The sequence below is a fragment of the Sesamum indicum genome, unplaced genomic scaffold (genome assembly GCF_000512975.1).
Source record: "Sesamum indicum cultivar Zhongzhi No. 13 unplaced genomic scaffold, S_indicum_v1.0 scaffold00228, whole genome shotgun sequence".
Classification (NCBI taxonomy): Eukaryota; Viridiplantae; Streptophyta; class Magnoliopsida; order Lamiales; family Pedaliaceae; genus Sesamum; species Sesamum indicum.
The window spans coordinates 35,363-48,551 of record NW_011628122.1 but is presented as its reverse complement, the minus strand read 5'-3'; the positions used below and the strand labels follow the sequence as shown (position 1 = coordinate 48,551).

Sequence of the window (13,189 nt, the reverse complement as noted above, 5' to 3'; positions counted from 1 at the left end):
TGCACGTACTACCAGGCATGGGCGAGTTTGGTGATCGTTATTTTGGAACTGGAGATACTGAATGAGAATTCGTGATTGAAGAGCTTGGTGATTGCTATTTTGGCATTGGTGGTACTCGAGCGTTCCTAAATCAGGAGATATGTAGATGAATTATGACTTTAGATTGCACAAGAATGTCCTCCTCTTCACCTTATTTGTAGTTGCAATGCTTCATCCTGAGATTGAAGAAAAAGAGCAATGATTTCTCCAATACATGTTTCCCCTTCTTCGCAAATAATGATAATGGCAAGCAAATTAATTTGTGAGGCTAGCACACTGAATCCTTTCTCCCGTCTCTAACTTTCCGTCCGCTTTCCACTTAAGTATTATGACAGACATTATCAATCAGTAAATTCAACATGATAATTAAAAACCCTTTATAGTATTATTATGTGTACAGATATGAAAATTTTCCCAACCCTCGGAAAAGAATTAGAAGATAAATTAAAAAGAGCAAAAACACAGAAACAAAATACCCCAGTGGTACAAGTGAGACATCTTCGAATCCGTGCTAATTGCAAGCGCTAAACAAATTGCTACCCCTCGACGCAGAATATCCAGACAGGACTTCACTATGAAAATTTGGTCAACATGATGGAAGCTATCCTAATTACAAAAGAAGATAAAAACGCAGCATTCATCCACGAGTACCACTCATTAATAAATAAAATTTACTTCAGAAAAAAAGCAAACTTTAATACGTTTCATATATTAAATTGCATTTAGCAGACAAAAATATATTTTTCTTAAGAAAATGAACATTCAAAACTCCTTCGCTCTGTCTTACATGGATTAGGAGTCACCCTTGTCTTCCAGTGTATACACTATGATGTTGAGATGTGCATATTTTGCAACTAAAACAGGGTTTGATGCATCTGCACTGGGTTTGGATCTCGGGTGCTATACTTTTCACGCAACATTGGTCTTCTTTTTCTTCTTCCTCGAGGCAAAGCTACTAGGTCCAATTTCTAGGGACATTCGCTTTGTCCTGCATGTTATGAAAAACAGTAAAATGCTCAGAAGAGAAACAGAGTGGAGTTATTTCATGCTCTAATTACATAGACATTGAAATTCAAAGACAGTATTCTAGGTGCCCCTGCCCTTGAGAAGCCACTTCTCTGTTCCAGTTATCACCTAAGGCTACAGTTGAAGGTGTTAAAAAGTTATTAAACAACTAAACATACCTTCTTGATAGCTCCCCAGCTTCATGTTTTGTTTCTTCAGCTCCCAAATCTGGTACAAAAAAAATGTAATTACAAGCCAGAATTGAAGCCTACAAAGTTTATAGTAAACTAAAGAATCAAATCAATTTGACAAACATTATGCTTTCCTGAATAATCGAATCTAGTAAGCTCACGTCTTGCAACTATCAGATTGTAGAATTAGACCTACTAGTGAAGAATTAATTTTGGATGGACAAACAAATACAAATTTTAAGATGCAGGACTGTATTGGCTCTTTCAAACGTGGTGTAAACCTTTTACATGATGCTATTCGTTGATGGAATTCAGCACTGAGAAACGACAAAATTTGATTATTGCATTAGCCCCATCAACTACATTGATTACAGTTTGAAAATTAAGTAAGAAGCCAAATCGTATAGAAAGAACTTTTTGCAATATACAATATCAAGAGTTTCCAGTAATGGCATTGGTCAAAGCATACTATGTCACCTAAGCTTCAAATTTCTCTAGCATCAGTGTTCTTTTATGTATTTCCATAAAATGCACTTCCAATTAATCTGACCTCTCAATTTAAGAAATTTGCGGGATAACAATTAGTAAAGAACTACTTAACCTACTGCAAATGCTTTTGACATAATTAAGATATGTCCTAAACAGAAAAGGATACCTTCTTCACCAGCATCATCACTCTCTGGTCCTGACTCAGAACCAGAGCCCCATCTATCACCCCCATCATCATGGTCCCAGCGTTCCCCAACAGGAGGCATCCAAAAGTCAGCTTCAGTTTCGGAATCACTACTCTTGCCTGTAGAATCTCTTACTTCATTGATAATCTCATCAACATGTTCTTCCTCTTTCTCTATCTTCTTCTTCAAACCACCATCTTCGTTCTTCTTCTTTTTCTTCTTCTCTTTTCCCTTATCCTGCTTTTCCATTGTCCCATTCGGCATTTCTTTTTCAGCCTCCATTTTATCTGTTTATATTATCAATACACATCTGAACTTAAAGACATCCAACTAGCAAACCTATCATATTCTTGATAAAAAAAAAATCTAATTCACAATGTTCCAAGGGAATTTTACTATAACACAAACCTAACATGTTGAGAAAGCGCTTCCCATTTATATGCTTCCATATATGCTCCTCCGTCTTATTGATCGTAACTCCCGTTAATCTGCATATTAACTTCGAACTGCAACATAAAACAATCAAGACCTGAGAGTTTGGTGAAGACATATTTTTCACTAAGGTGTAGAAACAACCACGAAAAGAAAAAAGTTACTAGTTACTCAATATTGACGCATATTAGTTCACAGTGAAAACAATACAATTTGATCCTCAAAGCTTTACCTTTCCACTTTCCTCGGCCAAAATCCAACATACACCCTCTCCACAAAAAAACCTAAAACAAAGAAAAGAAATTACCGTGAAGCAGGGTCCTGTCGGAACATGTTGAGAGGAGGCTTTTTGCCGGCCAGGGCAGAGTCGATGAGGCCCAGGCGACAGTGCTTGGACTCAGCGTAAGAGTCTCTGGCGTGAGCCGGCAGCTCGTGGCCCGTTTCGACACATTTGTACCGTCCGTTCTCCAGATGCTCGAAAGTCGGTGAGCCGAGCAAATTGTGCCCTTCCCTTTGTTCGCTGGGCGTATGGGTTTCTCCTCCTTTCTTCTTCCCCATTGCATACACTCTGAACTCCGTTCTAGGGCTAGTAGCACGTAATTATATCAAGGGGTCCCCTCCAGTTCTTGGCTGCAATTCTATTAAGTAAGAGGGAAAAAGCGGTATTTACGTGTTGGGCCGAATTTTACTATGGAATAAAAGTTCAAACTGGACTCAGGACCCCGGGTTTATGTCATTGGGCCAAGTCTATAAACACCAATTGGACAAAAACGTAATCTGGCGTATATAATAAAACTTTCCAAGACTGGCTATTGCAAATATATAAATATTCTATTTTACACTATCTTTTATAATATCTTTTTTCTGTTCTTGTTTTGGAGGGGGAGATAAGGTTTGACAATCGAACTGCTAGGGACGCTGGAGTACAAGAAATCTGACGGTGGAGATTTACTTATCCAATCAACCAATATTTGACTAGATAACTAGGGGTGGATGATATGGACTAATAAGTAAAGGCTTGGCCCAAGTGCCTACCCAATCCAAAAACATAATAACAGGTATAAAAGCCTAGGCCTAGCAAGGAATGGGGAAGCCCAAGTGTGGTTGTATGATTGGGCCAAATCCTATAAATACTTCAACCACTATTCATTTGTATTTGTGGGTATGCAATTTTATAAATATTAGACCTTTTATTATCTTGTTAGACCTCTTTATTAGAATAATTAGCTCATTTGGACATCAGAGTGTCATGCCAAGACGACCCTGACTCCTCTAACCTTGTATTTGTTATTCACAAATTTCAAAGTACTGGAGGAAGGTCGACCCCATGACCATGATCGACTTGAAGAACATTAAATTGGCTAAACTGTAAGAACCATAGTGGAATAGATTTTGTCATATATTGTGATGATGCATGTGTTATTAACATCCGGAATTGAATGAGATGAAAAATTTGTACAACATAAGCCTTACACTTAATTTTCCTAACCACATACTTTTTCAAAACAAAATTGTAAGATTTTGAGCAAAACAAATTTATTAGTGACTTCCATCAATAAATTGGATCCTACGAATATTCATTGATATTAAGATTTAATGCATTTTGAACATGAAGTAACCAAAATTATATGAAAAGCTCATTGAGAGCAAGATAGAGTAAAAGTAATAGTAGAGTGCAAGAGTATAAAAAACCAAAAACCTGGTGGAACGTTAGGTGCGATGACGACCATGTCCACCACTTTACACATTGAAAGTCGCCTCCAGCCTAAAACTGGTACCAAACACATCTGCACCAGAACTAAAAAACAATCAAGTGTAGCAAGAACAAGGCCAGCCCCTTTGCTTAATATCCGGTAATAAAAGCCAAATTTTACAAAGACTCCATCAGCACACATTTTTGGCATGAACACATTCACCTTTCTCTCCTTATTTAAACAATTCATATTCACAAAACCAAGATTGTAAACACATTTTCTCAGGGCTGTTCATTTCATATATTATAGTCAATCATTTTTAATATGGAAGGAATAATAGAAAATGCAAGAGTCCTGTTTGTTGCTATTGTATTTGTTTCACTGGCATTGGATGTCAAAGCACGACGGATCCCTGCAGCGCCACCATGTGATTTTCCAGCAATTTACAACTTCGGTGACTCAAACTCAGACACTGGAGGGATATCAGCTGCATTTTGGCCTATCCCTCCACCTTATGGAGTCAGTTACTTTCATAGGCCTGCCGGGAGAAACTCTGATGGCCGTCTTATCATAGATTTTATAGGTACAAGTTCAACAACTCCTCTCTTCAAGGTTTTATTGGCATAATGTGTTCGAACTAATATATTTGAGCTACTTGTGAAGCTGAGCACTTGGGGTTGCCGTATTTGAGTTCATATCTGGATTCAATAGGAACAAATTTTCGACACGGTGCAAATTTTGCCACTGGGGGTTCAACCATTCGTATGCAGAACGAAAGCATATTTGAGAATGGCATAAGTCCCTTCTCACTTGATATCCAGACTATGCAGTTTGATCAATTCAAAGCCCGAACCAGTGAACTATATCATCAAAGTGAGCTTAAACTCATGCAAGATAATATTTTCTTAGATCCATCTTCAGCTAGAAAACTTCCAAGGCCAAAGGAATTCTCCAGGGCTCTCTACACATTCGATATTGGGCAGAACGATATTGCTGCTGGTTTCAGAAAGCTAACTATGCCTCAGCTTCGAGCTGCGATTCCAGATATTGTTGATAAATTTGGTGCAGCAATTACAGTAAGTTCCTGTTTGAAAAATATCACCTTTCTTTGTGGCCATCTTACTGAATGTCGCAATGAAAATTTCCAGCGATTGTATCAGCACGGGGCGAGGGCTTTCTGGATTCATAACACAGGACCTATTGGATGTCTGCCAGCAGCCATGTTTTATGTCAGCAATCCGAGCAAGCCTGGTTTCTTTGACAAGTATGGATGCATTAGGAGTCATAATGCCATTGCTCTTGAGTTCAACAGGCAGCTTAAAGCTAGAGTTAACACATTGAGGGCAGAGCTCCCCCATGCTGCCCTGACCTATGTCGATATCTACTCAGCCAAATATCACTTAATCAGCAACACAAAAATCTACGGTTGGTAGAATTTAAGACAATATTGTTTTTCTATCATAAAAATGATTTATTTCTTTGATTCCTGAAATATCATAGTACCTGGAATAACATTTAGTAATGGTTGGCCTAGAAAAGTAGACGACAGTGCATGCAAACGAACAGCATGAATTCTGGCCATTTTTATGAACAGGATTCAGGGACCCTTTCAAGATATGCTGTGGACATCACAAAAACAACATTCACGTCTGGTGTGGGCAGAGAGTAGTGATCAACGGCTCGGAAATCGTGGGTGCCGCTTGTGGCTCTCCAGCAGCATGTATAAGTTGGGACGGGGTGCATTACTCTCAGGCAGCTAATCACTGGATTGCCAATCGCATAGCCAACGGCTCATTTTCTGATCCTCCAATGCCCATTGCCCATGCATGTCTTAAGCATTGAGCATATAGTCCACATTATAGCAAATATTCATGAAAATGTAACTTCCAGTTTTTTACTACTCATTATGCTTATCCTTAGCTCAATCAGAAGCATCTGTCGGGCAGTGTTACCGCTGAAATCATAAAACTGAGTTGGTGTGCAATCAACTTAACTGGCAACTTATAAATGTTCATCTAAAATTGCTTTTGTAGTAAATCCGATATCTGTTCACTCTCAGGTAGGAGTAGAGATAATAGATACATAATTTGAAGCGAAGCCTTCTTTACTAAATCAATAAGCTTCGTGCTGATGCTTCTGACAAAAAATTAGAGTCAGCTAATTACAATCTTACAATCTAACATAATCTCTGATCTTTCTAAAATGGAGTCGCATGAACACTTAATTGGAGAAAATCACCAAAATATCTCAGTAACAAAAGCAAACCATAAGCACATGTCTCAGTTAAAGAAACTTCTCGGCTGGTTTATCTACAGCATGGATGGAATCTGATATATCAGAGTAACTGTGGGGGGAAATTGTAAAGAAACTGTAGCAGCTGAATTCCAACTTAAAGTGATCTAAACCAGGGAGAATGAGATTACAGTAAATCCATTACAAGATCGACTTGTTGAAATTTAGAACATAACCAAAACTCCTTTTTGACTACCTTTAGAACACATTAGTCAACCAGCAGATGTTTCTGTATTAAATATGCAAATCACTTTCGTCTCATGGAATTTTGTGCGTCAAAAGCACATGGTCTCTCTCTCTCTCTCTCTCTCTCTATATATATATATATATATATATATAACTGATGTGGCTGTCCAAAACTCCAGTCCTAGAATCAGAACAGAATTTGGTGCTGTGATGGAATTGTTCACAGTTTCTGTTCTTGGGCTCTTACTCACATCGGCATTCATAGCAAATGCCGGTGAGATAAACTCACCAGCCTGTGTTTACCCTGCAATTTACAACTTCGGTGATTCGAATTCAGACACGGGCGGAATAGCAGCAGCATTCTATCCACCGGTATTGCCTTGCGGCCAGACTTACTTCCATAGACCAGTGGGAAGGGCCTCTGATGGCCGTCTGATCATAGACTTCATTGGTAAGAAATTTATCCAAGTCCATGAAAATAATCAGTTTCACCCTATTTCTTTCTCTGGGATCTCATCTGTATCCAACTCTTGAAGCTGGTCATCTGGGGCTACCATATTTGAGTCCATACCTTGATTCAATAGGATCCAATTACCGGCACGGTGCAAACTTTGCAACAGGTGGTGCAACCATAATGCGGCCAAACGAGTCTTGGTTTGACAATGGAGTCAGCCCCTTCTGTCTTGAAATCCAAGTTGAGCACTACACTCAGTTTAAAGAAAAAACAGCTTATTTCTACAAAGGTCCAAACAGAACTCTCTTAAAGATATAATCACATTGATGCCTTAATTTTTCTTCACTTGGATTTATTTTTTATGATTTTCAGCCAAAAACAAGTCTTTCAAGAAAATGCTGCCGAGGCCTCAGGACTTCTCAAAGGCTCTTTTCATAGTTGATATAGGGCAGAACGATGTTGCGGCAGTTCTCCGGAAGTCAAGCTTTGAACTCCAGAGCGCAGCTCTACCTAATATAGCCAGCCAGTTTACAGCACAAGTCCAAGTAAGCTGCAGTATAAAAATGATAAAAAAAAGCAGTTAATACTATTTTCTTCCTTTTGTTCAGAGCTTTTTATGGGCTGTATTGCATATGATTAACATGGCAGAACCTATATCAAAGAGGTGCAAGAACTTTCTGGATACACAACACCGGCCCAATCGGCTGTTTGCCGGTGGCCACAGTTAAGGTGCAAGATCCTGTGCCAGGGTACCTTGATGAGCATGGTTGTGTCATGAACCAAAATGAGATAGCTATCGAATTCAACAGACTGCTCAAGAATGAAATTGTCGAGCTAAGGTTGAAGCTTACTGAGGCCAGGATTATCCATGTCGATATGTATAGGGCCAAGCATGAATTAATCACCAATGCAAAGAATCAAGGTGATGATTACTTTCTTGAGTCAAAGTTTTCTGTGTGTTTGGATCATGATTGTGTGAATACTGAAATTCATTGTTTCCAGACAACATGCTGGCTATTGCTATCATGATGCATGCATTTTAGTAGTTGAACTATGGCTTTCTTCAAAATATGTTTGGTTCAAGATTTGAGAAAAATAATTATCACTAATTATAGTCGTACCCGATGCTAATAGACAAACCTCGTGAACAAGAATCTGCTCTTGTCTGAAGAATTTCAAATCACTCATATTATCACATGGTTGTTTTAAGTCAAATACTAAAGAGAGACAAAAATTAGGTAGGTGAACTCCACCAACCCTCTTCCTGAACTTTATCCCAGAGAAAAAAGACTTGTAATTTCAATTTTTGAATGAGATTTTCGTAGAAAACACAGCAAAATTACTTTTTAATGAGCATCGTTTCTGTTGTTCACAGGGTTTGAGGACCCTTTCAAGATCTGCTGCGGGCATCATGGAATAGGCTATGATGTTTGGTGCGGTAATAAAGCAAATGTAAATGGAAGTGAAGTCTTTGCTGGTTCTTGTGCTAATCCTTCTAAAGTCATAAGCTGGGATGGCGTGCACTACTCTGAAGCTGCAAACCGTTGGATTGCAAACCATATCGTTGATGGTTCTTTCTCCGATCCACCAATACCAATCTCACGAGCATGCCAGAAGGCATAGTCAAATGTTAATTGTCAAACTAACGACGTTGTTTTACCACTAAAAAGCGGTTTAACGATGTGCAAGCATTTTTATGAACATAAATGGATCATAGCAGCTATCTTAATTGTGGTTAACTTGGTTATGATCCTCGATTAAGCTAACTTAAAACAAAATGCACCTTCAATTCTATAAAGCCTCTTTTAGTAGCATGGTGACGTAAACCACAAAAGACATTTATTATCTCATAAATGCAGTTATATACCATGTAACATCTTAAGTACTTTCTTCTTTAGTTGTTCAGTTATGGCTTTGCCAAGAAGGGCAATTTCTCAGTTTGACGCATAATGCATTGCCGCACTCAGTCACTTGAGAAGTCGAGTACAGCCTCATTTAATTGTTTTTGACCTATTCGCATAAATGTTCCATCCTCACCAGACCCAAAGCACCTATCGGAGAAATCAGGTCATTCCTCTTTTCATCCTTTGATTATATGCCCTCTCATCCAACAATCAACATCCAAGAATTTCATCAATCCTAATTACTGAAGCATTATGCATTACTGTGCAAGAAAGTAAATTGGATGACTAATGCTGCTCTGGAAAATCCATGTGTGGTGATGAACTAATGCTGCTCTGGAAAATCCATGAGTGGTGATGAACTAATGCTGCTCTGGATTAAAGTGGATACACACTGGTTCTTTTTCTTGTCATTATAAGGTTAAAGTAAATACATTAGGCATAAGCCCCTCACAACTTTTTACAGCTATAAACAGAATATAATCACTGTCGATATCCTTCGGGGAGAGGAACAACCCTGTGGAAGGGTACCGATCGTTGAGGCAAAGATCCATCCTCCTCATCATCATCAAATTCCAAAATGTAGCTGTCAGTGCCAAAAATGAATTCCCGTAATAAGTAATAACATATTGTAATATCAACATGCAGCTTTAACTAATATGTCACATTATTTTCCGTTGCATCAGAAGAAGGTAGCATTTAGAAACAAAGAGAAGTAAAGTTACTTACTCATCAATCTTCCTCTGAATGATAGTAAATCACAAGCATCATGGTATACATAAAAATAAGAAATAGTTAGTTTCCCATTATTTACTTTGCATTATGTTATCTATACAAGCAACAAATAATGAGCAAAGCATACCTTACGAGCCTGGACAACAGTTGCTTTATATAGTGCAGTGGTTTCTGGATAAACTGCCAAAACATGTCTTCCAGGAGGAAAGTCAGGGACACTGGAGAGATCGTTGCGCTTAGGAAAAGGTATAATATGTGACATAGGCAACTTGTATTTTCTGAAAGCAGCAAGACAGAGAAAATACATGGCGTGATTGAGTGTATGTCAAAATCATCCAGGATATAAATGTAAAGGGTAATTCTAAAGCCTTGTCTTATCCAATGAGCTAATCATGAATATTGAAACAGAATGTCAGCAGCGCCAAAGTTAGCCATTAAACATAACCATTATGCTTTTGACATATGGATTTCTACATAAAGACAGAACAGGGTATCACAAACTGCAACAATTAATGCATGCTAGTGGACACATATACATTGTAAACTTATGCATTATTAGTTTGTGGAACATAATTATAGTCATCAATTCATCATACCTAGAAACAATAACCCTTCTTATTTTCAAATTTTCCTCTACCTTTCATTTAAGAACTAAAATACAACTGTAGACAATCAATTATAGCATACCGCATATCTGTCAACAATGACAAATAGATGCATAATTTACTAAATAATTAAAGTAGATGACTAGCGATCGTGGGAGGTCAAATGCTAGTTAAGGAAATTCTTCATTGTTTACTCATCTATAACTGTCAGCAAGACCCAAATTGTTAGCTTATACATTTCAAATAGGTTTATAAAGTGTCGTGCGAATGTCATTTTATGTCAAAATCAACAGGTTGCTTGCTTTAGGTAGAGCCATCAAAAGGAAAAAAGAAAGACACAAAATATATCTTGAGCTATGCAGTAAGTTGAGAGTAATACCGGGTGATTAAACCAAAATAAATCAATACATCCAAAAACAAGGATAGAAGAAAGTTCCAACCTCTGTCCAGTGCTCTCTTCATCATCACCTGGTTCCTCGTCCAGGACCTCAAATCTACATAGAGATACAACAATGAGAGGCAAAATGAATAGATGTATCAGTGCAGGCCCCTAAAATAGCATATGCAGTCTGATCTGCTTATTCCTATCTCATACCAATGCCTAAAGTTTTCTCAATGCTTCCAGCAAGGATTGAGAAGAGCTTGCTGATAAAGTTGTCACAATCAAGGAACAGCACTTACTCTCTTGTTTCCTTGTCAAAATGGATTACTTTAACAACGAACCATTCATCCTTTCCTGCATCCTCTTGAGTGACCCTTGCTGCCACCTAAATTATGTGCAATTTTAAAATCCGAAAGACATTTGCATCTCCAGCACCATAGTAATATTTGCATTACAATGGTATGCATATATATATATATATATATATAGAGAGAGAGAGAGAGAGAGAGAGAATGTCCAATGTCCAAGCAGACAAAAAAAAATTGACAGGAAATGATTGAGTGGATAAAGAATGTAAGCTAAACACATACTTGTTCACCCTTTAAATTTGCTAGAGACTCTAGGTGGCTTCGCATGGAAGGAGACTGTCTCGGGATTTCTGAATCAGCCTTCATTCTCTTTTTCTTATGCTCACTGCCTTCTGTGGTTCATCAAGTTTTGAAGTTATATTGAGTAGAGATGAGTTACATGGACAAAAGGTTCCAGAAATTAATGAGAGTCACCAATATATAGGCAGATACCGTCTAATTCAAGTGTAATTTCATTTTCTTGAGATTACAACAATGTAGACTTAATACACAATGATATTGGACCTCGTGCTACTGTTGAGGTGGATGAATAAATTAAATATGCCTAATGTGTGGCCATACCAGAAGAATGAAATTCCAACTAAGATCAGCTCACAGCTTTAGCAGTAATAAAATTTTTTAATACCACATAGACAGAACTAGTACGTCTGTTACAAAATTTGCTAGTCAAAGGTACAAACCTATCCTTCTTCTATGTTGTCCTTGCGCTCCAGAAGGCATTAATGCATCCAGTTGTCCTAACAATTGACTGGAAATCCTACAGATTCAAAGAAACAATGTAGCTCAGAAGAAATGTCCATCACAATGGATGGTTTAATATAATTACGAATGAGGATACTGTGGTGTACAAATAAGAAAGAATGTTGATTGGTGTCTGTGCCTGTGCCTGCTAGGCAAACAGGAGTTAAAGTTGAACCGAGTGATTCTCATACAAGATCCAGATACTAACTTCAGCAGTATCTCCGACTTAAGTCATTAAGTTGGTTGGAAAAATTGCAAACGAAACTAAAGACTGAGAAAATCAGAAACATCTTAAATAGGGAATAAGGCAAACTCAAACATACGTCACTTCACTCTCAGATAGCTCTTTTGCTTGAATATATAACATCTTGAGCCGTGATAGTGAATTATCACCTGGCTTTTCAACCACCTCTGGAGCTGCATGCACAAACAAAATAGCAAAAACATTAAAGAACTCAGAGTAGAGGATGGGCCATATAACAGGTTGTAAGGATCACGAATCTTTTCTGATAAAGGACAATTTCAAGTACACCAACAAGAACTTCATGTTCTTAAGACAGTCAATTTAGTTGATAAGGATATAAATGAGGTTAAAGGATCAATCAAGATACCCCAAATTCAGCTCATTACCTTACTAAAACAAGGTCGTCATTTAATTTATGCAGCTTAGCTCAAGCTAACCCAGTAATCTAACAGCTATTACAATAAAGAAAAATATCAAACAATTCGAGCTCTTTAAAGCTCATTCCAGATTGGCTATCAATAATTAATCAATCAAAGCAAGCTCAAATAATACAACTTTCAATTCCAGAAGCTTTAGCTGTAGAGGAGATAGCAGATTACACTGTGCACATCCATAAAGCCCATACATACACCCGTCTCTCGTCCAAAATAATACCAAGCATAGTGGAGACAAAGAAAACCAATCCACATTCCTTCTAATTAAAGACAACCCAGAAAAAGACACAATCCATAATTCTGATCAACAATGATTTGAATAAAATAATAATACCAAAAATGCAGCAGATAAAAGTTGCAATATGGTAAACCAGGACTCACTAGCTTGTAGCTTCTTGTGCATCTTGTTGATCTCGATGAGCACCTCTTCCTGCTCTTTCCTCAACCGATCGAGCTCCTTCGAGTTGTCCAGTATTCCGGCAATATCCGGCGACGACATGGTCCTCGCCCCTCCTGGGAGATCGTGCAATCGTCACTAGCTTATTAGATTCGAGAAGGCTACTGAATTCAGTTTTGGAAATTCATTGGGTTGAGAATCGAGACCGAGACCCAGACGAGAGAGGCTCTAAGTCATTCTCTTTTTTAAGGAAAATATTATGGTTTAAAGATATTTTTTGGGTGATAGAATGATGATAGTTTGGGGATTAATTTCGGCCTTCGGGGTCAAACTTGGAACTACATGATGCTCGCCACGTGTCTACCCATAGTCAGGTGGGTCGTCTATCATTGACGCCCCCCCAACCCCCAACCCC

At 38.1% G+C, this 13,189-nt stretch overlaps 4 protein-coding genes across 6 annotated transcripts; 2 read left to right on the top strand and 2 right to left on the bottom strand.

The window, feature by feature from the left end:
- Positions 1-6: 6 nt before the first annotated feature.
- LOC105179864 (surfeit locus protein 2) lies at positions 7-2,975 on the bottom strand. 2 transcript variants are annotated; one of them, XR_849392.1, is made up of 6 exons: positions 2,649-2,975; positions 2,318-2,415; positions 1,891-2,196; positions 1,224-1,272; positions 827-1,027; positions 7-215 (listed from the first exon to the last, which is right to left on the bottom strand). XR_849392.1 is itself a non-coding variant. In XM_011103507.2 (5 exons), the coding sequence occupies exons 1-5, from the start codon at positions 2,897-2,899 to the stop codon at positions 949-951; spliced, it is 783 nt and encodes a 260-aa protein (XP_011101809.1). In that variant the 5' UTR covers positions 2,900-2,975; the 3' UTR covers positions 710-948. The 2 variants fall into 2 exon arrangements, 1 of the variants encoding a protein (XP_011101809.1); XM_011103507.2 differs by lacking the exon at positions 7-215 and having other exon boundaries at positions 710-1,027.
- A 1,246-nt stretch (positions 2,976-4,221) lies between these two features.
- On the top strand, positions 4,222-6,055 carry LOC105179863 (GDSL esterase/lipase At5g14450). Its single transcript, XM_011103506.2, has 4 exons — positions 4,222-4,618; positions 4,699-5,111; positions 5,184-5,460; positions 5,630-6,055. The coding sequence occupies exons 1-4, from the start codon at positions 4,360-4,362 to the stop codon at positions 5,875-5,877; spliced, it is 1,197 nt and encodes a 398-aa protein (XP_011101808.1). The 5' UTR covers positions 4,222-4,359; the 3' UTR covers positions 5,878-6,055.
- A 604-nt stretch (positions 6,056-6,659) lies between these two features.
- On the top strand, positions 6,660-8,714 carry LOC105179862 (GDSL esterase/lipase At5g14450). The gene is made up of 5 exons (XM_011103505.2): positions 6,660-6,964; positions 7,050-7,256; positions 7,340-7,512; positions 7,616-7,889; positions 8,343-8,714. Exons 1-5 carry the CDS (start codon positions 6,724-6,726, stop codon positions 8,588-8,590), a joined length of 1,143 nt encoding a protein of 380 aa, XP_011101807.1. The 5' UTR covers positions 6,660-6,723; the 3' UTR covers positions 8,591-8,714.
- Positions 8,715-9,220: 506 nt separating this feature from the next.
- Positions 9,221-13,042, bottom strand: LOC105179861 (SAGA-associated factor 29). 2 transcript variants are annotated; one of them, XM_011103503.2, is made up of 9 exons: positions 12,759-13,042; positions 12,023-12,116; positions 11,639-11,715; positions 11,181-11,287; positions 10,890-10,975; positions 10,649-10,702; positions 9,731-9,881; positions 9,598-9,611; positions 9,221-9,454 (listed from the first exon to the last, which is right to left on the bottom strand). In XM_011103503.2, exons 1-9 carry the CDS (start codon positions 12,874-12,876, stop codon positions 9,352-9,354), a joined length of 804 nt encoding a protein of 267 aa, XP_011101805.1. In that variant the 5' UTR covers positions 12,877-13,042; the 3' UTR covers positions 9,221-9,351. The 2 variants fall into 2 exon arrangements, with proteins under 2 accessions (XP_011101805.1, XP_011101804.1); XM_011103502.2 differs by having other exon boundaries at positions 11,181-11,290; positions 12,759-13,041.
- Between the last annotated feature and the right edge of the window lie 147 nt (positions 13,043-13,189).